Genomic DNA, 25,266 nt, shown 5'->3' with positions numbered 1-25,266 from the left:
GTAAGTTCCAGAGAGAGGCAATCTCAGGAATAGGCAAAATACTTGCTGCTCCCTCATTGGGTTGGAACTGACCAAGGTTGAAAGTCAAAGAGGATTAACCCAAAGTCTAACTCAATTGAAGTAGGCCTCTTTGTGACAAGATTTGTAACATTTCATCACTTTCATTATCATTTTTAGAGGAGTAATTTAAGTTTTTAGTGTTGCAAAGTAGTCATATAAAATCATTGTTCATGGGGCCGGGGATTTAGCTCAGTGGCACTGTGCCTGTCTTGCAAGCACAAGGTCCTGAGTTCGACCCCTGGTACCAAAAAAAAATTTCATTGTTCACAGAGAGATCTAACTTAATGCACTATAATATCTTTACCAGTAGCATCTAAAGTAGGCTAGGATAGCAATGAAATTAGAAGCTTCATGCCTCTCCAACACTGAACTTGAACCTTCTCTCATAGAAAATATCAAATTTTCAAGTCATTAAACAAAAGTTTGACTCTTTGTTAACCTAACTAATACTTAATATGAAGGGTCATTATTTCATGGAAAAATCACTTGTATTTATGATTTACAATGTTAATGTCAATAATAATAAAAAATAGACAAGCCCTCATACTTATACATATTATACATTTTTAAAACTAAATATAGACATTAAAAAGAACTCTTACATCAATTTTAAAATTCTGTTCAACCTCTAAAACTTTTCATTTTTCTTTCCCATTATTAAATTTCTCAGAACATCTTGAGATATTATTTTAAAAAGTAGTATATTTTTACTCAAATATTGATGATTGGCTTAATATTTATATCCTTCAAAACCATTCTGAATTTATTAATAGTGAATAACAGATACCAATATATTTTATCATTTAAAAGGGTTTTTAAAAAAATAATTACCACAAAGATACTGTACACATCCACAGTCACTCTGAAAGTTTTGGTCTACTGTAGTAAATTCTCCCTGTTAGAAAGAAATTATTATTATATGACATCATATAGCTTATTATGGTAATTGTAAAAAATACATATTGTAATATCTAATATGTTCCTTACCTAGACATATGTTAAGAAGGTCCTTAACAAATATTTTAGTGAATAGTCTTGGTTAATCAACATTCACCAATTAGTAACTCCAGGGGAAAAAATTCCACCATAAAAAATTATGGGTCACTCAATCTCTTTAAACTTTAATTTTTCTTATCTATTAAATGAGAGATGAATAAATGTTCTTTATCTAATCTGTCTTAACTGAAAAATGATATTCCTAGACTCAGAGCTTTTAGGGAAACTGGAAATAAAAGAATGCTTGCAACTCTTGGGAACTTCATTCAGTGGAAATCTTGGTTTGCTCTATAGCGGTGGCCCCAGGATCTGATGTCTATTTCTGATCAAGGCTATGATGCCACATAGAGCAGGAGAAAGGTCTGGTACAGTGGTGAATAGCACAGAGCCAAGAACAGGATTACATTGTGCCCAGTTTTGGCACTGCTCTTCACTGTTTGTGTGAAGTAGGGTACATTACTTAATTCAATCTGCACCTCACTATAAAACAGAGATAATAATACTGTCTACCACTTAAGATTATTGAGAAAAATAGATAGGCCAATGTACATAAAGAGTTTAGAATGAAATTGGCACACAGAACACACAGTATAACCTTCAGCTGCTAGTAAATTGTTATCATGACAGACGCTCAAACTTTGCCCTGCTGAGTTTGGTAGAGATTCCACTGAGCAAGTGCAGCAACAGCCCTAAATTTTTAAGAATTGTAGTTTAAACATCAGTTTTTCCTGGATACCTTTAATTTTCATATCACATCAGTAATAAAAAGAATTTAACTCTTGGGGCTGGGGATTTAGCTCAGTGGTTTCACCACCTGCTGTGCAAGCACAAGGACTCGAGTTTGATCCCCGGTACCAAAAAAAAAAAAAAGAATTTAACTCTTGACACAAATCATTCAAATAAATCCAAAGTAACATACTGTATAAAAGGCACTTTTCCCTGTAAGCTAATACCTTACTTTCTATAGTGCTTTACATGTTGTAGTATAAATATTAATTCATTTGGCATTTTTATGATTTAGTCAATAGACAATTCCAATGGGATTGGAAATAAATTGTTCTAATGGAGTGTTTTTAATAATAATAAGTCAAATTCTCCCAGTACACAAACTACTCCAAAGATGAAATAAGCAAGAATTGAGTTAGTACTCTTTTCCATTGTTTACCCACCTGAGTTTTTACATAATTAAAGCTACAATGCTCTTTCCTCTCGACTTCAGATTTAAATCTATACCTTCCTTCTGTGCATCTTTGTTTTGAGATTTTATCAACACAGTTAGTTAAGCTTTTATTGTAATAAGTACCAGAATCCACCTACAGGAACTGATTAGTCCACTTCATTGCTTATTCTACCAATACTGAATGTAACATCAAATATGATTTTTTTACTCCCATGTAAGCACTGTCCCTTAAACTTGGTAGTCAAATTAACTTAGGTTGTTTCTAGTTTGGGGCTATTATAACATTTGAGTGCAAGTTTCTGTGTGGATATCCATTTCCCTTCTTGTGTGTCTATACCTAGGAATGGAATTGATAGGCCATGTGATAACTCTTGGATTAATCCTTTAGTCAACTACCAAAGTGTTTTGGAAAGCAGCTGCATCATTTTACATTGCTACCTGCAGTGTATGAGCCTTGCACTTTCACCATATCCTTGCCAAAGTGTTTTATAATTGGAGTTGTTAGTGGATATGAAGTAGTCTCTCACTGAAGTTTAGGTTTGCATTTAACTGATGGCTAATGATGTTAAATATCTTTTCCTCTGCTATTGACCATTTGTGTCCTTTTTCAACTAACATCTAGCTATGTCCATACAGTGGAGCATTACTCAACAGTTAAAAGGTAATGGAGCAATAATACATGTTACAACATAGATAAACCTTGAAAACCTTATGCTAACAGAAAGAATCTATACACAAGTCGACATATTATATGATTCAATTTTTATGAAATATTCAGCATCTATAACTCTATTCAAAAAAGTAAACCAGAGCACTAATTTCTAAGGGCTGAGGAGTTTTTGTTGAAATAAGGAGTGTTTTCTAATAGGAACAGGGTTTGTTTTTGGAGTGATTAAATTGTTCTAAGTCTATGATTTTGATGGTAGTACAATTCTTTGAATATGCTAAAAATCATTGATTTGTATATTTTAAAGGTCAGATTGGCTGGGCATGTGGAACATGCTTGTAATTCCAGAATTCTGGAAGGCTGAGGAAGGAAGATAGTAAGTTTGAACCCAGCACAAGCAAATCTAGTGAGACCCTGTCTCAAAGTTAAAAATTATAAAAGGGCTAGAGATGAAACCAGGTGCAAAGGCCCTGGTTCAATCCCCAGTACCATTATAAAAGGCTGAATTGCATGGCAAATGAATTATGCCTCACTGATGTTATTATTTTTAAAAAATACATTCTTTAGGTTGAAATATATTTGCTGTCTATGTGAATAAACTGAATATCACCTTAGAGACACTGAAACAAGCATGCAGCCATCACATAGGAATATCCATGTCACTTTCCTCAAACACTAATTTCATAATAATTTTCATTCTATGAAGAACACTTTCATATTAAATCTGCACTCAGTTCCTCAGGGTAGGACTGCTTTCTCAAGTTTCTGGCCCTACAAGTGCACACACTTGCTTTTCAGGCAACATTGGTTGAATGAATAACTGGAAAGAATAAAAAAATCAAATCTAAATCCTTTAGCTGTGCTTTTAAAAAACCTCCCCAAATATACCAATTTGGATACATCTTCATCCCTTATTGTTCCTCCTCCAGTCCTTTCTACAAGAGAGAGTTCATTATTCTGTAGCCTGTGCCTCTTATCTCTTATGTGTGTGCATGTACTCCTGTTCCTACGGGAACAGTTCAAATGCATTCACCCATTATTCTTAGACTATTACTTCCTTCCAAGCTTTTCTCAATAGACACCATTTCTAGAAAGTCCCTATGATGATCTCCACCTTGTAGTTAACATTCTGAGCATATATTTATTTGTAATAATGCAGAATAATTATAGTAAATAGTTATTGATTGCTTTCTGTATGTCAGGTACCAACAAATATGATTTATTTCCTATTATTAGACACTAGTTTTGGCTTTATGTTACAGGTGAGGAAAGTGAGGTAAAACTAGAGAAAGGTAAGGTCAAAAGCAGAAGCTATATTTGCTTTTTGTTCTTGCACATATGAGGCAGGCTCATATTTGCTTTTGTTATTGCTTCAAGTTGTGTCTTGATTGCATTTTGTAAGGAAAATGAAAGTTAAGGAAAAAATTTTTTAAATACAAAATAAAAGATAAGGAACACACACACCTATGCAGAAAATCAATCTTTGCTTTGCGTCCTGAAGATCTCTATTATCTATTATCTTAGATTTCAACTTCCTTCCTTAGGAAATGAGCTAAAATATTTACTTTGTGAAATTTTAATGAGATAATATTCTAAGCATGTTTTATGTAAACTATAAGGATCTGGGAAATACAGAGCATCACAATTCTATTCTTGCGTGGTTGTGCTTATAATACACACACAGAAGCAAATGAAAGAATTTTTATTAAAATCTCTAACATCTTTATAAATCATAGACAAAAACTTTTATCATTAAGGCTAATGCTGAATTTATGCTTTTTAAAATAAACAGTGGCATGCTAAGAGAAGTTCTTTTACATTAAAAAGTTCCTTGTTTATTCCCCAGAACAAAGCTTTGATCTGGAGAGTCTAAATGAGCTCTCTGAGAATACACATTATTTGAAAAGGAAAAGAAAATGAAAATATCTGTGAAAAAACTTGTCTTCTGATATTATCTTTCCTTGTAAATATATCATGATGGTAAATATTTAAAGACAATAAAGATGTGTAGTCATAGGATACATGGCTAATTGAGTAGCACAATAGTTATCTTTAATATTTAAAAAAATTGTATCTTTAAACTTTCTATAAGGTTTACTTGTTCAAAAATAACTTAGAAAGATACAAGCAGTTACATGTTTATACTCCTACAAAATATGTGATACTAGTACACTTTCCTAAAAAATCATTGGAAATACCTTTCAATATTGAAATAATATTTTTCAGTGTTATGTTTCATTTAAAGACCAGTGACCTTCAGTAGATACAAGATTAATAGATTTAGTCACTGGTTATAAAAACAAAATATTATACTTTCCTATCTCAAGTGGAATATAAACGGTTGACTATTCTGTAATAGCGATCAATATTATTTTAATCTACTTTAGTACAATTTAATGAGGATAATTCCATTAATCCTGAAGACTTCAGAAATGAAAAAGATAGAGGAAGAACAAACCAATTAAAATAATAAGAAAAGTTAAATAAAATATGTGTTCTTACCACTTCACAAGTTGGTACAACAAGGTTTCCACAGTTACATTCTAAAAGGCAAAAATTAACATATTTACATTGATCAAAATACATTCTTTTATTGCAATAAAATGTGAAAATAGTTAAAATATGAAATTAGTTACCACAACGCCATGTTGGACAACATTGACCAGATACATTTTTCTTCACAAGATTCATATCGTCTGCACAGTTGAGCAATGGTATAGGGCATAGATTTGGTTCACACACTAAAATGAGAAATCACACGGGTGAAGATAAATTGGATGTAATTGGCATATCTCATTACCAGCATTTAATTTGTGGCCATTTCTGAGGCAATAGATGGACTCTCGGCTCCGCAAGGATGCTTCTCCCACTACAAAATTGCCACATGTTTGTGAGGATAGAACAAATGACTCATAACTCTTAAAATAGTCCAACAATCATAGTAATGCTAGGAAAGCTCATCAAGTAAAGAGACCTGAAAAAGGGTCTGATACAACAGTGCACTGAGCTTCTCAAACAGCTAAATATTTTGGTCACTTTGGACACATCTAAATATTTTAAGTTAGTTAAAATACGCTTACCACAGTAATACTGAGGACAACAGAAATGTGTGGTATTAAGATCCACTGTGAGAAATTCCCCATCCATACATAGTGGAATAGGTTCAGTACAAGATTCACAAACTAAGGTGAAACAAAAAGACAAAAGTCACACTGAACCAAAAGCAAATCACTTACTAGCTCAGATTACCATACATAAATCAAATAAAAACAAAAACTATTATGTTTCATAAAATTGGAAACAGAAAATAAGGCATATTTAGTCATAAAACAATAATGGTGCCTGAATATGTTGCTTTATCCACCGTGACCTTTACAATAACATCTAAGCAAAAATATAGAGCATTTAGATTTCTAGAATAATTTGTTCTTACTAAGATCAAAGAATCACTGATTAATTTATTAAAGCTTCCTTAACTGACTACTCTTGATTATTCCAATTTATGGATAAACAATGTTGTAGGTACTTCTTTTGAGGCATTCAGCATCTCTCTAAACTTTCATAATTCTCTGCATAATCTTGAAAAATGCTCCAACCACAATGAAGCCACTGTCAATAAAGCTACCTCAACAGGCCACGATGTAAGAACAACCTACATTAGACTAATCAGAATCCTTTTCACTCTAATTTGAATCATAAATAGAGGGACATGGGGCCAAAAAACAGATGGAACTGGCTCGGTTATTAATGACTTTCATCTACAGCAGCTGGCTTCTCTTCTCTGAGTTTGGCTGTTGAGGTTAATTTTGAAGCTGTGAATAGCCACTACTTCATTCAATAATGAATTTTGCTTTCTTTAGCCAGAATCCATCAGCTTTTGCCACTTTCAGTTGAAGAATCTTAACTGATTGAAAGAGATGTATTCTGATTTTCACAGGTACATCTGAAACCTATGTTAACCACCAAACATTGATATGATTATTCATTAGAGTTGGAAAATAGAGAACTCTTTATTTTTCAATGCGCAGTTCATCAGATAAGATATTTAGTTCTAGTCATTTCCCAGATGCTCTCTCTTCGAAGATCATCATAGCTCATACAGGATACACACAAGATGAAGTTTTTAGGACATCCTATAATTTCTTAGCATAGTCCATTCCTCTAGTTTATTCTTTAAAAAATGCCCATGGTAAGTCCCCACCTGCCAAAAAAACACTATATATTTGCTTTAATAAAGAAAGCAAACTTGATTTTATTATCATGATCATGTTCAGAGAGAGAGAGATCGGTAGATAGAAGATGGAGGAAGGTGGAAGATACTTGCAATAATTGTCAAGAGTCATTTTAAATGGTGTACTTTCTCTTCTGCAGTTCTTTCTCAGTTTAACTCCCATAAAGTGTCATCAGGATAGTGATTAACATCAATTCCATGGAATTCACAACACATAAGAGACCTGCACTACATTGTCTCTCTTCTTCATTGAAAGTTCCTCTAGAATACTCACCACAGAAAGGAGAAAAACAGCAAGGTTCTTCTTGTTGAATCTGAATCATGAATTGGTCTCCTCTGCATCCTGATGTTGAAATATTGGGGCATTTGAGCAGGTCACATTCTGCAGAAACAAGTTTACTTGAAAATCGGTCAGAGTGAGAAAATAAAATCAAAACAGTTGAAATAATATTGGCTTAATTCCCTAAATTTAGTGATAATTAACTTAAAGATCTTCATGTTAGTGGAATATATAGAAAAAATAACTGTACCATCTTTTAAATATAAATAATTTCTTTGAAGAACCAGAGAAAGATAATCTAATCTACTAGTCTAAATGAACAATGAACCTCACTCACTTTTCCTAACTGATTAACTCACCACATTTGTATTGTGGACAGCAAGAAAGAGGGCTATAACCAACAGTCAATTTTTGACTATTTGTACATGCTGGGATGGTAGTTTCACACAAAGTCATGTCACATCCTAGAAATAAAAAACAGAAAATTAAAATATTAGTGAACATAACTGAAATATTGTGCTGCTAATTCAAAACAGAGAAATAGCTCACACTGAACATGTTGTACTCCACAATTAAATCCATCTAGCTCACAAAATACACTAAATGTGAAAAGATTGTAACTTTAAGGTTTTTCTGGTATTCTCTTTCACCCCAACTGACAGGAGTCAAAGAGTTCCAGACCTTTCCTTTTGTCATATATTGTTGAATATTATAAATTGCTAATAGCAAGAGGATCTTACGTGCATTTGAATAATTTGCTTTGAGGAAATGACATTTATGGACATGACATCAACTCTTACATGTTCTTTAAACCAAATATCATACATGCTCTCCTTTTTCACAAAAAATATCAACATATTTTATGACATTAACAGAGTCAAAGGCCTCAGCCTATGTACTCACCACAAACTTCCTTTGCACAACAGCTCAGCTTATCGATGATTCCCATGACAACTTCAGCTTCTCGTTCACAAATAGGTGAGGGCTCATCTTCACAGTCTGGTTCTATAGGAATAATGCTTCCATTCTCCAAACATTTGTACAGGGTGCATTCATCAATGCCCCCATTCCAAATCTCCCCAGCAGTGTGGGGTTGATCTTCACTATCAGTGCATGCTTTAAAAAATCAACAATGCTATATCACTCATAATCTGGGCACTAACATAAATCAAGCTGTGATGCTGTGATACCGGACCATGACTTGATCCAGTTTCATGGAGAACATGTGTTAAAATAAAATGGTTTGAAAAAGTTAAGTGTTTTTCCCCAGGTGATAATACTAGCTACCATTTTTGAGTGCATCTGTAAAGGCACTGTGTTAAATGCAAAATATATTTTATCATTTTATGTATCTCCACACTACTTTATAGATTGATAGATACTATCACTCCTCCCATTTCACAGTTGCACAACCTAAGGCTCATAGAGGTAAAAGTGAACCATTGAATGGTTCATGAATGACTGGAATTTAAATTCTCTCTACACTTTTAATTCTTGATTTTTCATGTCCATTCTTAGTTACAATATACATACATAAGGACTTAAACAAATCATCACCAGAGCTGCTAGTTTTGCTCACTCCAACTGGGATTATGTTAAAAAGACTAAATTACAAAATGACTTTCTTTCCAATAACTAGGTTTGGCCAATCTTTCTCAGTATATCTTTTGAATATCTGAAAAGCGTTTGTTTGTTGTATCACAAGAAATCAGTTGGCACTTCCCTTTCTTACCACATTCTCTCTCTGGAATGCACTGGGTTTTATCTGCCCGGTGAAGAATAGTTCCATTTTTGCACACACAGTCTTCTCTTAAATTCAAACATAGAGTATGTCCATAAAACCATTTGTTCACGCATGTTCTCGCTTCACAAGGGCGCACACAGGGTTGATATTCCTTCCCCTCAGGACAACTCAGAGCTGAGAATGAGAGAGGACAGAATTCACTAAGGACAACAATAATCCATTTGAATTCTGATAAAATAAAAAGATTCCAGCTTTCTAAAAATAAACTTTGCATATTTTAGTCCCTTCAAAGTGCACTTTCACTTCCTATATAACCATTGATCAGAAGCAAAATCATTAATGGGTACTTTTTAGCTTCTTTCAAGTGTCTAGCTAGTATTAGGTGCTATGGTTGAAAAAATATATGTCAAACAAATATGACCATCAGGCAGTCTATGTCTGGCTGTGTAAATATAGAATCTGCTCTTACAAAGTTACTGCTCTGTGCAGGGAAAGGAAATATATCCTAACTCAAAATAAATGTGAAAATGCACTTTAAATAAGTAACTCAACCGAGACATGAACAAGAAAAATGCTGTATGTTTAGAATCAATCTTTTACCGCCACCAGAAATGTATTGCTGAGCAGTTTCTAAGTGACGTTTTAGAAAATTCCTGTTGATTTTCATTGATCTTTAAAAAGTCATACTGTTAAAAATGAATATTCAGCCCATGGGGAGTATAAGTTGGTACAATCTCAGTGGAGGCAATTTGATAGTGCCTAGTGAAATTGAGGATGGCATACATTCCAGATGAATCAGCAGTGCTGCTCTTGAATAATTATTAACTCTGGAGAATGAAGGATGGGGGGACAGGAATAGGAGAAGGCCACATAGGAGCTTTATGTGTAACTTTTCTTTCTGAAGTTAAGTGATGTAACCTGTGTTTGTGATACATTATTTTTCTACACATTTTATTCTTAATAAAGTATTATGTGATAAAAATAAAAAGAAGAAAAAGTAAATTTAATGATTAAAAAGTAGTATTCAGTTAATAGTTACTTACAGCAGTAATCAGGAGTTCTCCAGTGAATACAGATGTCAAACTTGTTGCACAGGGCAACGTATGCAGAAAGTGCATCACATTCATACTTCCAGAAATAGGTATAATTGATCCACATCTTTTCACAAAAGTCCTTTGGTGAAACCTAGAGATGCATTTTTCCTCAGAATAAGTTGTGTTGTTTTATTTATTTATTTTTTTTTTTTTTGAGACTGGGTCTCATTACGTAGTTCAAGCTGCCCTCGAACACACAATGTATGTAGTTCAGGCTGACCTCAAACTCAAGGTGACCCTCCTGCCTCTCTCTCCCTCTCTCCCTGGAACTACAAGCATGTGCCACAATATCTGGATGGTATTTTAATTTTTTAAAGACCCTAAGCTACGATATTTGGAGAATCAAAGGGCAGCAAGTTAATATTCATTATAGTTCCTCTTAGACCTTTGATTTTTAAAAATCCATACACTATATATCTTCTATAAAGTTATAATACATTTCAATGCATTTTAAATAAGACAACTATTATCTGTATTAACTATGTCTCTTTAAGTAAAGATAGAAATGAAGCAGAGTATGGTAGGAAGAAATCATGTCTGATATTATGATCTGGGTTACAATTGTCCCTTCTATATAATGAGTAAGAGTTCAATATATTATATATAATATTGGAAGCTTCCAAAGCATTCTCTAATGGTACACTATCACCCACTAAATCAATTTATAAATGCTTCTCAGAAATTATGCTCATGTTGCATGTTAGTCACATAAGTTATATAATTTGGCATACTTCAATTTAGAGACACATTTTTTTCCTACCAACTATGCCCCATGTTGATCTAGAGACAACCTGAAATTGAAATAATTTAATTTATAACTTAACATCTACTCCAACTTGTCTCTCCCCTCATTCACTGTATAATCATGTACATAGAGATGTAAAATTCTGCACTTTCCTCCAAGTCCAACTGTTTCTCTAAGGGCCTACACTGTACCCATCTGTAAGAAGGGAAGGGAAGTCTACTTATATGACAGGTGGCTTCTTAAAGTCTGCCTCACATGATGTGTGTGTGCAAGAATATGTCACTTTTCTGTTCCTGATCATGCCTTCTCCCAACTCGCCCTGGATGTCAATCATACCATTTCCAGTCCCTGTATGGCTCTAAGTGTATCTTCCGTGGCTTGGCTGAGTGGCTGACACAGATATCCTCTAACACCCATTTCTCTAAGACATGACAGCACAGGTTTTGAAACAGTTTTCTGGAGAGTGTTGTTTTGACCTACCTTCAAGGTCACAGCTAGATGTCTTTTATTTAGTTCACCTTCTTAGGCAGCCAGTTAAATCTGCATGCTTGTCTTTTCCCTATGTGGAAAAAGTATATTTTCCCCCCTAACTAAAAACACAGGTAGTACTTTCTCTAATTACACTAGGTTTTATCTATGTAGCAGATCAAATTATTAAAATATATTAGATAATTAGAAATTTGTGCTAATGTTCAAGTCTTCATATATGTCTAAATTTCAGCTTTTCTTTCTTTTGCCATCAAATTCACAAGGAAAATCCAAAGATAAAAAGCTGATACTATCACGAACTAAATAGTACCCTGTGTTGCCTCTCTGTGCTTCGCATAGTCGAGGTGAAAAGTTTCCTGATTGAGTCAAGCTTCCAAGTTCCAGTTAAATATCCAATTTTCAGAATTTGTTCTACTTTACAAGTTGGTTAAAATGACAACAAAATGCATTAAAATTTTCCTGTGCATGGATTTTAAGACTATTTTAATAGTTAAAAGTTATTTTCACCCAAGTCTCAAAATAAACTGAACTTCCAGAAAGATATGATGGCATGATGGCATTTTTTCCTCATGACTTAAAACTCTTCATCTTTTCCCTCAGGGAACATACAGGGCAGGCTGACAATGGAGGCCACACTTCTGCAGCTAGCACAGGTGATCCACAGAGAGCCCCTCTGTGACTTGAGAACACCCTCACTCTCCTTTCTATCCTCTTCCCTCCCCCATACACACACATATGTTGCAAAAAACTGCTTCAATATTTTCTTTGCATGGCCTTTTACACAAAGTATTCCCTTGCAAGCATTTTTTTCTCTGTTTATGGCTTCCTTCCTCACCCTTCTCTCTTGGAAAACTCATTCCTCTTCTAAAACAGTTCAACCCAAAGTCTTGTTGAACTTTTTTCCAAAGCTGGGCTCTTACGCACTTCCATGATATATACTACAATGTATCTGTTTACTGATTTTCTTACCTCTAGATTCCTTCAAGTCAAGGGGAAGGTCTTGTTCCTATGTCACAGAAGGCTAACAGAGTGTGTCTTATGCACTCAATATTCACTAAGCTTTTGTTAAATGATTCAAGATATTCTCTTTGCCCTTTGCCTCTAACACTGGATCATTTTTAAATGACATGTACTATTTAATATATGTACTAATCATTTGAACTGCAAAAGTTAAGAAGTAATAAAAATCAGTGAAGCTGAATACGTGACAGATGCTTTCTTAAGTTTACACCCAAGAAGCCAGGATCATAAAGAGCTGATGGAGACTTCACAGTTTTGGTTTCTATACTGGGTTATCGTGTACCTTCGATCCCTTTCTCCTGGAGGCATTTATTCATAGAAAAGAAGTGAATTTTTGAAGGCTATAGATATGGTTCTAACCAAACGTAGGAGGGAAAAAAAGATAATTATCCTTCCTGTCTCTAAAAAAAATCTATAAACAGTAAGCAATTGAGACCTCTGAAACATACTAACAGAAGGTTTGTAGATAAACTATTTTGGGCAGAAAAACATCATAGCAAGAACAAGAATTTATTGGCTTTTATTCTCAACATGTCTAACATGACATTTCTTATTTATGGCTACTTTTGACTTACTTTATCATGACATGGAATGAAAGCTTCTTTATTTAATAACTCAATACAGTGACTGCAATCATGCTCAGTACAATTCCTAACAGGCCTTCTCATTGTTACTTCAAAAGTTTTCTCAATTTCCCAGCTCTCAATAAATAATCCTATATCTTCCATATTCATAATAATTGTGCCATTTTGCATCCTTAGGTCATCATCAGGATCTTCGTTGCAAATTCCTTGAAAGAATATGAGGCATTTAGAAGGAAAATTTTTTCATTTAAACCAAATATAAGCAGCACAACTTTATCAGTTTAATCATTATTAGAGAATTATTTACTGAATGAAGTACCAAATTTATGAATCTTTTTAGTGCTGAATTTTTAAAACTGTGTCTGATTTTTTATAAAATAGTGTAGAATTGCCTTAGCCAGTTAAGAAAGAAATAAAAAAGCAAGCATAAAGATAAATGATGAGATCATAGAAAATTAAAAAGGAGGAGATTAATTCTGCTCCCACACTCTTCTGTTATTACCACCATCTCTCTTAATCAAGAACTAATTTTTTAAGCCTGGTGAGGTATTTCCCAGAACAGCAGGCACTGAGTAATAGACTCCCAGCTCCCATTCCCCCAACACCCAAGAAGCTTTGTCTGAAAACATTAAAGTTTCCATTTTTGGAACTATCCCTGCCCCATCATCACCTAGTACATGACAGCATTCCTGGTGAGAGCCTGATTGGCATAAAGTTAATTCCTACTCTCTTGTATTTAGCAACTGAGGCAGGTAATCCAGCCTTAAACTGAACATCTCACAGTAGTTACCTAGACACAAGTATGCCTTCAACCTTAGCACAACCTCTGTCAAGCTCAGGGCTCGACCTAGAAATTCTAGGACACAGACCATCTCGTTTAGTTGGAGTGACATGGCTTCTTGATGGCTGTGATGATCTGCTACAGACTCTAGCTTCCTTGAAGAAGGCCAGACTGAGGTGAGCTTACTCTCCATCTACATCCGGTGAAGTGTAGAAGCAAGAGAAGCACAAAGAAATGGATCCAGAACCCTGATCATACTTTGCCTGAATCCCACCTTTTATTAACACATAATTTAATTTCCAAGATTTAGGCTATAAAGTACATGTACTAAACATTTTCTTCAAGCATCAAATATTAATCCTCAAGCAGTTATATCAGGATGAATAAAGGCTGCTACTACAGATGACTCAGCCCTCTAAATACACAAGATGTTGAGAATAATTTTTTTAATTTAAGTTAACTGTACAGAAAATAAACTACTATTTTTTTAAAGTCTAAACTTTTGTGCACAAAAGTAATTTTTTCTGCTAAAAATATATTTTCACTGGAACTCTAGCCAACACCCCAGCAGGCTTCCGTGTTATGTAAAATAAGATATCAACAAAGGCTTCCCACTCCAGTGTCCGTGTTCATTTTGGGTCAACTTCTGTGCACTAGAACTTTTTCAACCAGCACCCACCCAAATAGTCCTGACAGAACTCAGATGTTCCTTTAAATAATCGTCTTTCTCCTACTGGTCATAGAGTTTAGGCAGTGACCTTTGGTTAGCCAAAAGGTAATCACAGTTAAAAATTCAGCTGGCAGAATATTTGTCTCCTTAAAAGCAGATGCTATAGGTGGGGGGGAAACCACAAATATCAAACAGAAGTCAAATCACTCAAAAGTGATAAATCATAGAAAAAAATATACTCCCAAAGCCTAAGTCATTACCCAATATAACTATTTAATTGCATACTCAATAACAATTATTTTCACAGTGATAAATTTAAGCAACCATTGAAGTTTGTGCAATGTTTATTATACTCTAAATAGGCAAAGAAACATGCACATCATTTTAACAAAGCTTTGCACTAAATATTTATGTTTTAAGAAAAGAAATGTGAATATTTCATATACTTGCCGAGAACAAAGTCAGTCATCTTCATTTGGAGTTTCCAGTATCAAGCATAATGTCAGATCAGAAAGTAATGCATAAACTTTTATTCAATATTTAGTGAGGTTTAAATAGTTATACTTTTTACTAAACTAATATTTCTTGACTGTATTTATTAAGTAATGTATTCTTACAAATTTTAATTAACATATAATAACGTTTATGAGATTCAATATAGTGTTCCTATATCTACAAGTATATCCATTGTGTAATGATCTTGAAAGCAAATATTAATGCCTCAAAAAAGTGAGGAAACTGATATTTAAGACCACAGAACTGAGAATGTCACAGACAGTTAAATATAGTTTATGTTCAACTTTTCAGAAGACACTGGAGCAATTATTTTAAAATTTTTGTTGTTACCTACAAATATTTCTAGTTTGTTTCCTTTCACTTATAACTCCTTATACATCTATGCAATATATTGCAATATTAAACCTGAATATAAAGTTATATATAAGCTGTATACTTTATGACAAAATGGGAACAGTTACTCAGAAAATTGCATTTTGAGATGCTTTTGAAATGACTTAAAATTTCCCTTAGTCTATAAATAAACAAAATTATTTAAGTTTTCATCATCATTGATACTTCATTAATGATTCAAAAGACAAGCTAGCAGAATTAAAGAGCTAGTAGAAATAGACCATGGTAGTAATAGTGCTAAGCACACATTTCCATAAAATATCTAAATTAAATTATTTCTTGTTTCTTAGTTTTTTAATTAAAAGCTATTGATTTCTTCAGTATTTACATGGTGAACAGAAAGTTGATATCACATTTCAAATCTGAAAAGTGGCCCAGTGAGGCACAAAACAATGTGTAAGCAGGAGAAAAATATTAGAAGAAAATAGAGATTTGAAGATCAGCAGTCAACACGAAGCCCTTTTGTGGAGGATGACAAATTAAATCCAAAAAGATCCCAAACAATTTGTAAGCAGAGAAGAAAATGTTAGAAGAAACAGAGATTTGAAGATCAGCACTCACCACAAAGTCCTTCTGTGTAGGATGACAAATTAAATCGGAAGCTAAAGTGAATGTCTATGATTCCTGTAAGATGAGCCCATTTTATGATTAATCCAGCTGGAGTAGTAATTACATACATTGTACCCGAATCCTCTACGGACAGTTCTTCACTTGAAAAAGGCAAAGGCACAATGATAGAATCAACTTCTGCCTAGAATAATATAAATAAAGCAGTTAGGAAACTGTTTAATAAGGACTTATTAAAATTAGGAGACTACAGGTCCTACTTCTTCTGATTTAATATAAAGTTTAATTTTTTCTTTTGTTTCTACAGCTTCTCATAACTTTTAAGCTTTTTACTATTCTTTTGTTGTACCTTGCTATATTCAATATTCTCACCTTATTGCATTTTTTTTCTCAAAACTTAACTTCTATGTTATTTAGGCTTTTGTATCTGATTCCCTTAATATGCGATAATTTCCCATGAAACCTTAATGTGAATTTAAGATAATGAAGTTATTTTCAGGATATTTTCTTTCTTAAACCTTCTAAATCAATGTTTGCTTAACTATAATAATGATCATAATAATCATCTGTCAAACTTGGTAAAGATTAACATTCCCAGCAATTCTACTTTCTGGTTTGGATTGGATTCTCGATTGTATTTTTATTATGTACATTTGGCAATATTAATGTAGGGAGTCCAAGGAGTATGCTTGGAAAAACTGCTTTAAGTAATGGCCATGAATGGAGCCTTGAAATGTAACAGCTGTAAATTTTTTGAAGTGACATCTCACCAACTATCCAATTCTTCACCTTTGTATCTTGCTTATACTGGCTGCCCTAAGCTGAAACGTTATTTCTCCTCCTCTCTCCTCTGTTTACTCATTCTTTATGATCTACTTTAGTTTTAACTTCTCAAAAAAGACCTGTTTGACCTCTCTATAATTATTGACTTTTCCCTCTGTTTTTATGATACTTTGTTCATAATTCTATTGTTGTGCCTTCTTACTTTATCCATACCCCATGCTAGTAGAGTTCCTTGAAATCAGAGCCTATTTTTAATCATGTAAATTCTCATTAAATATTTTTAACTAATTATTAATTGAATATGTGATCAGTGATTGGCTAGGTATGAATTCATCTTCATACAAAAATGATTCCTTCTGCCCCAGTGCTCAAAATAATATCATTTATTTCCCATATACTTTCTGTTAATACATCAACTTCATCAAAATCAAAGATATATTCAAAGGGTGTCATCCAAAACAAGTATCTCATTCATATATTTTTAGGTTTTATTTAAAACTTTCTAGTATATTATTCTAACTTAGGATCTAAGTCTAGAATCTGTGGACCTGAGCTAACATAATTCTTTCCAGAAAGCATATAGCATCTCAGCCAATTTAAGCTAAATATTTACACATTTTTTTCTTATACTTTAGAGAAAGTCATTTAGATCTGTTTGAAGCATCCAATTCACATCTCAGTCCTATTTGGTAAACATGTATTCCCTGAGGATAAGGATTTTCCTGTAAAACCAAAAGGCTCCTTTCAAACTTGTTTAAATAATGCACTGCTTTTCTTCAGTTTATTACAACTGACTTAAAAATTTCTTCTTTTTTTCTTAGTTTAGCCATCACTTATTCACCATGAAATTAATGATATCAGCACTTCAAAACCAGGCCTTCCATCTGTCCTCTTAGTGGTCTTCATTCTGGTATTCTTGGGTGTAGCTCGTTTTAACACTGTGATCTGTCCTCTCCATAGCATTTACACTTTCACTGGAACACAAACATTAACTCTGGTATGAAAAAGCTTGGCCACTCACTTCATCTGAGAGGACATTAACATGTTTGACAAGGCCTTTACAGTTCATCTTACAGGGGAGACATATTTGCAACCATTGACACACAAGCGGATAAAGAAACATAACATTAAGAAACACATTTTTATACTTTCCATGAAAAGAATGATTAGCCATGGAGTAATGAAACTACACTGGTATGATTAATTTTCCCTATTTTAGAAAATAATTGTTCTATGTAATTGCTTGTTTCCATCTTATATGAAGATAATTTTTAATTTTGTGTTCTTACCTTTCTTGCTAATCTATTGATGAGTATTTTATGTATAGATGTTGTCACACTGAGCTTCTTAGAACAAAGTCCAGTGATCCTTCCAGAGGAAGCCTGAACATAAAAAAAGTTAAAACTTCATGGAGTTAAATAAATTATGTGGTAAACAGAATGAATTTATTAAATAATTTGCAAATACTCACTAGCTTTTTAAATGAGTTTCCATTCTGGAAAAATGTATAAAAAACACTTTTAAAAGAAGTACATTTCTTGAATTTTAAAAATATCATTTGGATTAATATTATTTGCTTCTAAATATATTTACATTAAGCCATTTTGGTTTAAATATCAAATCAAGGGGCTGGGGATTTAGCTCAGTGGTTCTGCTGCCTGCCTCGCAAGTGCAAGGACCCGAGTTCGATCCCCGGTACCAATAAATAAATAAATAAATAAATAAATAAATATCAACTCATTCTCAGAAAGTTTTGAGCACCTCTTTACATGTAGTCTGAGAATCCCTGATGTTATAATATACATCAACTATAGATTTATGCAGAAACAGTCACAAAAACAGATTATGACCTACCTGATTCATGGAACATTTTTCAATATGAACAACTATAATTTCCCCAGGAATTCTTACTAATATATAAGATGCCATACTATATAATGCGGCATTGTTTCCATCAAATGTAATAATGCTGAGTTCTGATAACATGGAACACCGACCTAAGAGAGAATGGTGGAGAGCACATTTAGTCCATTAATGAACTACTGATGTTTTTAGTAATAACTGGTCTTTTTAAAAGGATCTTTTATATTAACCTTATATTCAACAAGAAGGAGCTAAAAAGGTCATGCACTATGAACCAAAGTCTTAAATCAAATGAAGAAAGCTAAAAAACAAAGCAATAACTAAGGCATAAATGAAGTGAAGCTTCAAAACAATAATAAGCTCTCTGATTTAAAAATTAGTGGTTGATGGGAGGGCAGGGGAATGGGGAAAAAATAAGAACCAAGACATATCATGTACAGGTACAAAGTCCCAATGATGAATGTCATCATATTGTATACATAAAATGTATCAATAAATTTAATGAATTAAAAATTAGTCACTACGCAAGAAGAGCAAACTTACAAGGACATTCCCACTCAGGGCAGCAGATGTCAGTGTTCACTTGAACAGGCCTTCCCCGGAAACCACAATCAGGCATTTCCAAGACCTTTGGGCAATTGAGAGACCAGTTGTACAACGTCCATTCCATATTGAGGCATATATATTGGCTACAGTTATAAACAGGATCAAATTGCTGAGGCTGTTAATAAAAGAGGACAATTAGTAAGTTCTTCCCCATTTTCAACTACTGTTTTCTATTTTATTTAGATTTCACATTCACCTCATCTATAATTTATATTTTCTGAAAAGCAAAAGTTTTGAAAGACAAAGAATTAAAATTTTACAACTTTTTGTGAAGTTAACTTGTCTAAAATATTCAATAGATACTTAAGCATTACCCTGATACTGATTTGACATCAGAATTACTCATATATTCAGACATCTGAACAAAATAAAATTTTTTCTCAGTTTTCCAGATTAGAATTTTTGTCAGCAGAACTATACAGTGGCAGCTAACCTTTTCTAATAGGTTGTGTAAGCTGCCATACAAATATAACTTGTCAATGTCAGTTGTCAAATGACAACTTAATACTCTCCAAACAGTTCATTAAAAATTCGCACATGACATCAGTTTGACAGTACCTGCACAGTATTATTATAAATTATTTTTATATATAGTTCAATACTTCTACATAAACAAATTCTAAATAAATAAATATTTGATTTTTTTTTAGTTTATGAATCACATTGTATTTAAAGTATGGTAATAATGATAGCAGTAATGAGCCAGACATTGCTCTAATTAACCCATTTCATTCCCCCAAATCCCTCTAAAGTAGGTGCTATAATTTTTCCTGTTTTGCAGATGAGGAAACCAAAATGAAGATTAAAATAACTTGCTCAAGGTTTCACAGATAGCACGTAGTAGATCAGAATTTAATTTCGTCCACTGTTATTCAGAAATCTGTGCTCATGGCCACTATTCTAGACTGTATCACAGGGAATAAGAAAAAAAAATTAGCTACTATTTAGCACCTATTATATATTATATGTTAAAATATCATTTCATTTGCTTTTCCCTAAATATTTTTGGTGAGTTTCTATCATTCCAATACCTCAAATGTTTTTTCTTTAAAAAAAAAAAAAGCTAAGATAAGAGGAGTTAACTTATTTTCTAAATAATGAGAACCATTAAGTGAGGATTTCTGAATTTAAGAACCAAAGAAAGGCCTATATTTCCCAGACTTTTTTGTGTAACCAGTTTTACCAACTTAAGCATTGAGCCTGCTAACCATTTAACCAGGATATAAAAGCAATTAGAAGAGAGAATTAGAAGAGAACTCTCACATCTAAATCACCTAAAAGATTTTACATCTTCTAGTTTACTGGAACAATTGTTTATGCTTTTCTTTTTACTGCTATGTGTGTGACACATAACAATGATGTTCATCTTGGGGAATTGATACATACACGGAAAACTTCTTAGTTATTTTCACTTAATGAAACTAAGACACCAAGAAACTCAATCCAATGACCAATTCTCAAACTCATTGTACTGGACCTATGAACATATTTAGCATAGCTTAGTACTCCATCTTCCTCAAAATGTTTTTTCCCTTGGATTCCAGATCACCTACAGCCTGCTATATTTTCTCCTCTACCACTTGTCAATATCTTTCAAATGTTTCTCATTTTCTCCCAAGCTGTTAAACGTCTCTTCTCTATCTTCATTCACACCCTGTCTCTTTGAGATCTCATTCAGGCCCATAACTTTAAATACCATTACTACAGAGAATTTCCACAATTTTATCTTAGCATAAGCTTTTTCATGTACTGCACATGTCCTCTGGATCTGTATATCCACAGCTCTGTGGTGTCTAAGAGGTTATTTCTTACTTCACCTGGCAAAAATTGAATGCAAGATTACAATCACCCCTGACCTTCACATCTCACAATTTCTCCATCCTGGTTCATGCCAATCCTTCAGTTGCTCAAAGCAAAGTGCTAAATCCTTGATGCCTCTCTTTCACTCACAGCCTACATGTAATCCTTCACCAAATTCTATAGCCCTACCTTCCAAACATATCAGGATCCAGGCACTTGTCATCAACTCTGCTGCTATCATCTGGACCAAGGCACCATCATATCTTGCGTAAAGTTTTATCACAGCCTCCTAACTGGCCCTATTCCCACCGTACACCCACCCTACTGGTAACACAGCAGCCAAAGTGATCCTGAGACAAATCAGATGATGTAGTTCTTTGGCTCAGAAACATAGAATCTCTTCCTGTATCACTGAGAATAACAGTCACAGTCTTTATAAGTGTCTACAAGGCCGTATACAGGTTGCTTTATTCCTTACTATTTTCTTCCTCCCTTACTTACTGGTCTCCTTGTTGTTGTCTTAATATATTAGATATGTTGTTGTCTCTAGACTTTTGCACTTGTTCATTGCTCTGTTTGAAATACTGTGGCCCTTGGCCTTTCTGCATTGTTCAGTCTCTCAACTTCTTCAGACCTTTTTCTCAAAGTCACCTTTTCCAAGAAGATTTTACACCCAACTTATTGAAAGTAGTTTTATTTTTCTCCTGAACAGTGAATTCTAAAATTTTTACACAATAAAGTAGTTTGTTGGCAATCTCAGAAATGCCTATATAATATAAATTTCATAAAGGCAGGAATTTTTACCTATTTTTATGTCTTATCCATTACACTTGACTAGTGCTTGGTCAGAAATGGTGGTAAATAAATATTGATTGAATAAATAATTAGTTCATCAGATGAGTGGTATATTTTAAGTAAGAAGTTGAGAGTGTATATTTGAAGTTGAGAAAACTACTACCTCTAGGGACTGATGACTTATCTTTTTTGATTACAAATAATTCAATATTTACTTGTACAGTGTCTGTCATATAGTAGCAGTTCAATAGATATTTTCTGAATACCTGATTTACAGAGAAGTTTGTTTTAGATAACTATTAAGGAATCATGCTTAAGATTTTACTTAAATTTTATTTTTCTTTATATGACCTGAAGCTAATTAATAAGAATTACCAAAGTCAGTTAAGAAAATAGTTGTTTAATGCATATTCTTATCTTTCAACAAAGATAGACTAGTAATCATACCGAAAGAAGTTTAAATATATTCGGATACTGATACAGAAACTTGAAAAGATGCTATAAGGAAATACCCAACACCTGAAAGAGATTACCCAGTCATACCTCACATTCCAAACCTGTCGTTGGTGTTATGTCAAACACAGTGACATCTGATGGAGTAATCATTTCTGGACCTATAAGAAATAAAGATGTGGTTCTCATTAATGGAATGGTATATATTATGTATAGAAATCATGTGTGACAGAAAATGTGGTAAGAAATTTTATATAGATAATTTCATTTATTCCTTGCATTAATCCTGTGAAGACAACAATAGTATTGTCACTTTACACATAAAGCATCTAAGTTATTAGGAAATGAGTTTTGCAAGTGGCAGAATTCTCACTCAAGAATTCTGCTTCCATGGCCCTGGCTTTTAATGACCTTTCCAAAAACACCTTCACTATAATGAAGGTAGCAAGACAATTGTCTGAACAGGTGCAAATGTCAAGAGTATTATGAAAGATCCCTTAGGAGTTACAAATTTTGTTGCATTTTCAAAACAAGTAGTGAAGTTGGTAAACCTCTAGCACATGTTCCTGCAAGCAGAACAGATGATGCTTTGGGCCATATGAGGACTGCAGTAAGTGCCTATGATGAAAGAACAACCCATAAAAAGGGAAGATATGATTGGTAAGTACATTTGAGGGCACCTTCTAATGCTTTTTATCAGTACTAGAGGGATTTCTACAGTCTTCAGTCTGAAGGACTATAGAAGAAACAAGATAAATGGCTGAAATTTTCCACAGCTGCAACTGTAGTGTCCACTATTGATAGTATTTAAAACACTGCTTCGGTTTCCTTTAGTTACTGTAGCAAACTGTCATCAATTTATCATCTTGCAATTCTGGGGACCAGAGCCCCAAAATCAAGATTCTAGGCAGATCTGTGTTTCTTCTGCCAGCTCTAAGGGAAAATGTTTTTCCTTGTCTCTTCCAGCTTCTATGGTCTGCCCAAATTCCTTGGCTCACGTTCCCTTCCTTCATCTTCAAAACTGCAATATAACATCTTCATCGCTCTCCCCATCTCCTTCCCCATCTGACTCTGTTGTCATTAATCCTCTATACTGTCATTGCTTTGGGCCCACAGGGATAGTTTCAGGGTAAGATCTCAAGATCCAGTTGGAAATCAATAATCATCTTCAAATCTGCAAAAGCTCTTTGCCACATCCGATTACATTCTAGAAACTAAGAAGTTGAAATTTTGGAAAGGGCATTTTCAGTCTACCACAATGAGATAACTTTCACTTTTTAGGTAAATAAATCCGACATATAATCCTCATTTTCATTCTTATTTTGTAGTTCTTACTTGCAGGATGAGTAAAGTACAACAAAAATCCCCATTCCTTAGTCCTAGGAGTAAAGTTCAGGGTATACTAAATGTGTCATCTAGAGATGCTGATATTTAATACAGACCTAAATATCTCTATTTCTTTTATCACAAACTTTGAGGCAAAGGAAGATGATATAATTTCTATACCAATAGAAGCCCAAAGTCACGGACAATTCTAGGGACATGAGGAGGACATTGGGGGTGTCAACAGAATCTTGAAAGGATTAAAACATTGGATGTTTAATTGTAATAGTCAAGGTGTCTTGGTAACTATAGCTTTGTGGTAAGTTTTGAAGTGCAAGTACCCTATTTTTCTGCTTCTTTTTCAAGATTCTTTTGACTATCCTAGTTTCCTTGTGTCTTCATATAGCTTTGGAGACAATTTTTCAATTTCTGCAAAAAAATACCTGTGATTTTGATGGGGATTATGTTGCCTCTGTAAATCTAATTTGAGAGTATTACTATCTTAACAGTATTAACTCTTTCAATCCACGAACACAAGACTTCATCTCCTTCATTTTGATCCATTTCATTCCTTCAATGTTTTGTAGCTTTCACTGTAACATTAAGTCTGTGTTTCAGCTTATACTTATTTTGCTAAATATATCACTATTTCATTCTCCCTAGATGCTACTGTAAATGGAATTGTTTTTTGCTATTTCATTTTCAAATTGTTCTTTGCTGTTATATAGAAACACAAAAGATATTTTTTCTGTACTGATCTTGAATTATGCAACTTTTATGAACTCATTTATTATTGTTAATTATTATTGTTTTGGCTAAATAGTTTTAGACATTTGAGATATACTGATTTTGAGGATATTAGAAAGATTAAATTAGGCAGCAATGCTTAGAAGAATTAATAGTCTATACCCTGAATGTTTGAATATGTACTCCTACTTCATAGACTTATTTCCTTCACAGATTAAATAATATAAGAAAAGTGTGTCTGGCCCTTCTGAACATGCTTATACAACTATAGAACAATTTCGCATTTTGACAAGGGCAATAACCTCTCTCAAAGGCTCTTATAAGGGTTAAATGAATGCCAAGTACTTAATCCAATGCCTGGCACATAATAAGTATTCATAAGTGTTAGCTAATAAGAATAGGGTACTAATGATGGTTTTAGTGAGAATAAAACTTGGAAAACGTCACAAGACTCCTTCAAACCCTTTAATAATTCACTATCACCTTCAGAAAAAAGTCTACACTTTTTGCCATAGAACCTTTATATGGTCTCTGATGATTTCTTCCACCCTACCTTGGCACAGTTTTCTATATATTACATGTTCAAGATGTACTGACCTGCTTTAAGTTCCTTCATACAAAACATTCTCTCCCATTTTCAGTCTTTTTCCATACTATCCCTTCTCGCTTGAACACATTTCCTCCTCCTCTTCTACCCAACTCCTACCTTCTGCTACCCTTCTGAGACAACACCTCCAAAATAAATGCAGTGCCCCTCCTGTGTGCTCTTCCTATGTACCCTGATTATAACACAGTCACTTCTCAGTATCCAGTGAGGACAGATTCAAGACCCCACACATACCAAAATCTATGGATGCTCCAGTCCCTTATGTAAAATGA

At 33.6% G+C, this 25,266-nt stretch overlaps 1 protein-coding gene across 1 annotated transcript in view; it reads right to left on the bottom strand.

Moving 5' to 3' along the window:
* The window catches only part of LOC101699433 (otogelin-like protein), a 147,924-nt gene that overhangs the window by 25,683 nt on the left and 96,975 nt on the right, over positions 1-25,266 (bottom strand). Inside the window, exons 35-50 of the mRNA XM_087192482.1 lie at positions 22,408-22,478; positions 19,207-19,384; positions 18,655-18,797; positions 18,272-18,295; positions 18,090-18,182; positions 16,012-16,201; positions 13,082-13,296; positions 10,202-10,343; positions 9,147-9,332; positions 8,318-8,530; positions 7,774-7,878; positions 7,409-7,516; positions 5,984-6,085; positions 5,540-5,644; positions 5,406-5,446; positions 892-955 (exon numbers count right to left, since the gene is read on the bottom strand). Of these exons, the coding sequence (XP_087048608.1) occupies positions 892-955; positions 5,406-5,446; positions 5,540-5,644; positions 5,984-6,085; positions 7,409-7,516; positions 7,774-7,878; positions 8,318-8,530; positions 9,147-9,332; positions 10,202-10,343; positions 13,082-13,296; positions 16,012-16,201; positions 18,090-18,182; positions 18,272-18,295; positions 18,655-18,797; positions 19,207-19,384; positions 22,408-22,478 (1,980 nt within the window). The remainder of the gene's footprint in view (positions 1-891; positions 956-5,405; positions 5,447-5,539; positions 5,645-5,983; positions 6,086-7,408; positions 7,517-7,773; positions 7,879-8,317; positions 8,531-9,146; positions 9,333-10,201; positions 10,344-13,081; positions 13,297-16,011; positions 16,202-18,089; positions 18,183-18,271; positions 18,296-18,654; positions 18,798-19,206; positions 19,385-22,407; positions 22,479-25,266) is intronic.

This window comes from Heterocephalus glaber, unplaced genomic scaffold, assembly GCF_053883595.1.
Source record: "Heterocephalus glaber isolate CG9 unplaced genomic scaffold, H.glaber_assembly_v1.0 deba00001571, whole genome shotgun sequence".
In the NCBI taxonomy this organism is placed as follows: Eukaryota; Metazoa; Chordata; class Mammalia; order Rodentia; family Bathyergidae; genus Heterocephalus; species Heterocephalus glaber.
Note: the sequence above shows the minus strand (reverse complement) of the source record. Positions and strands in the feature narration are given on the sequence as shown.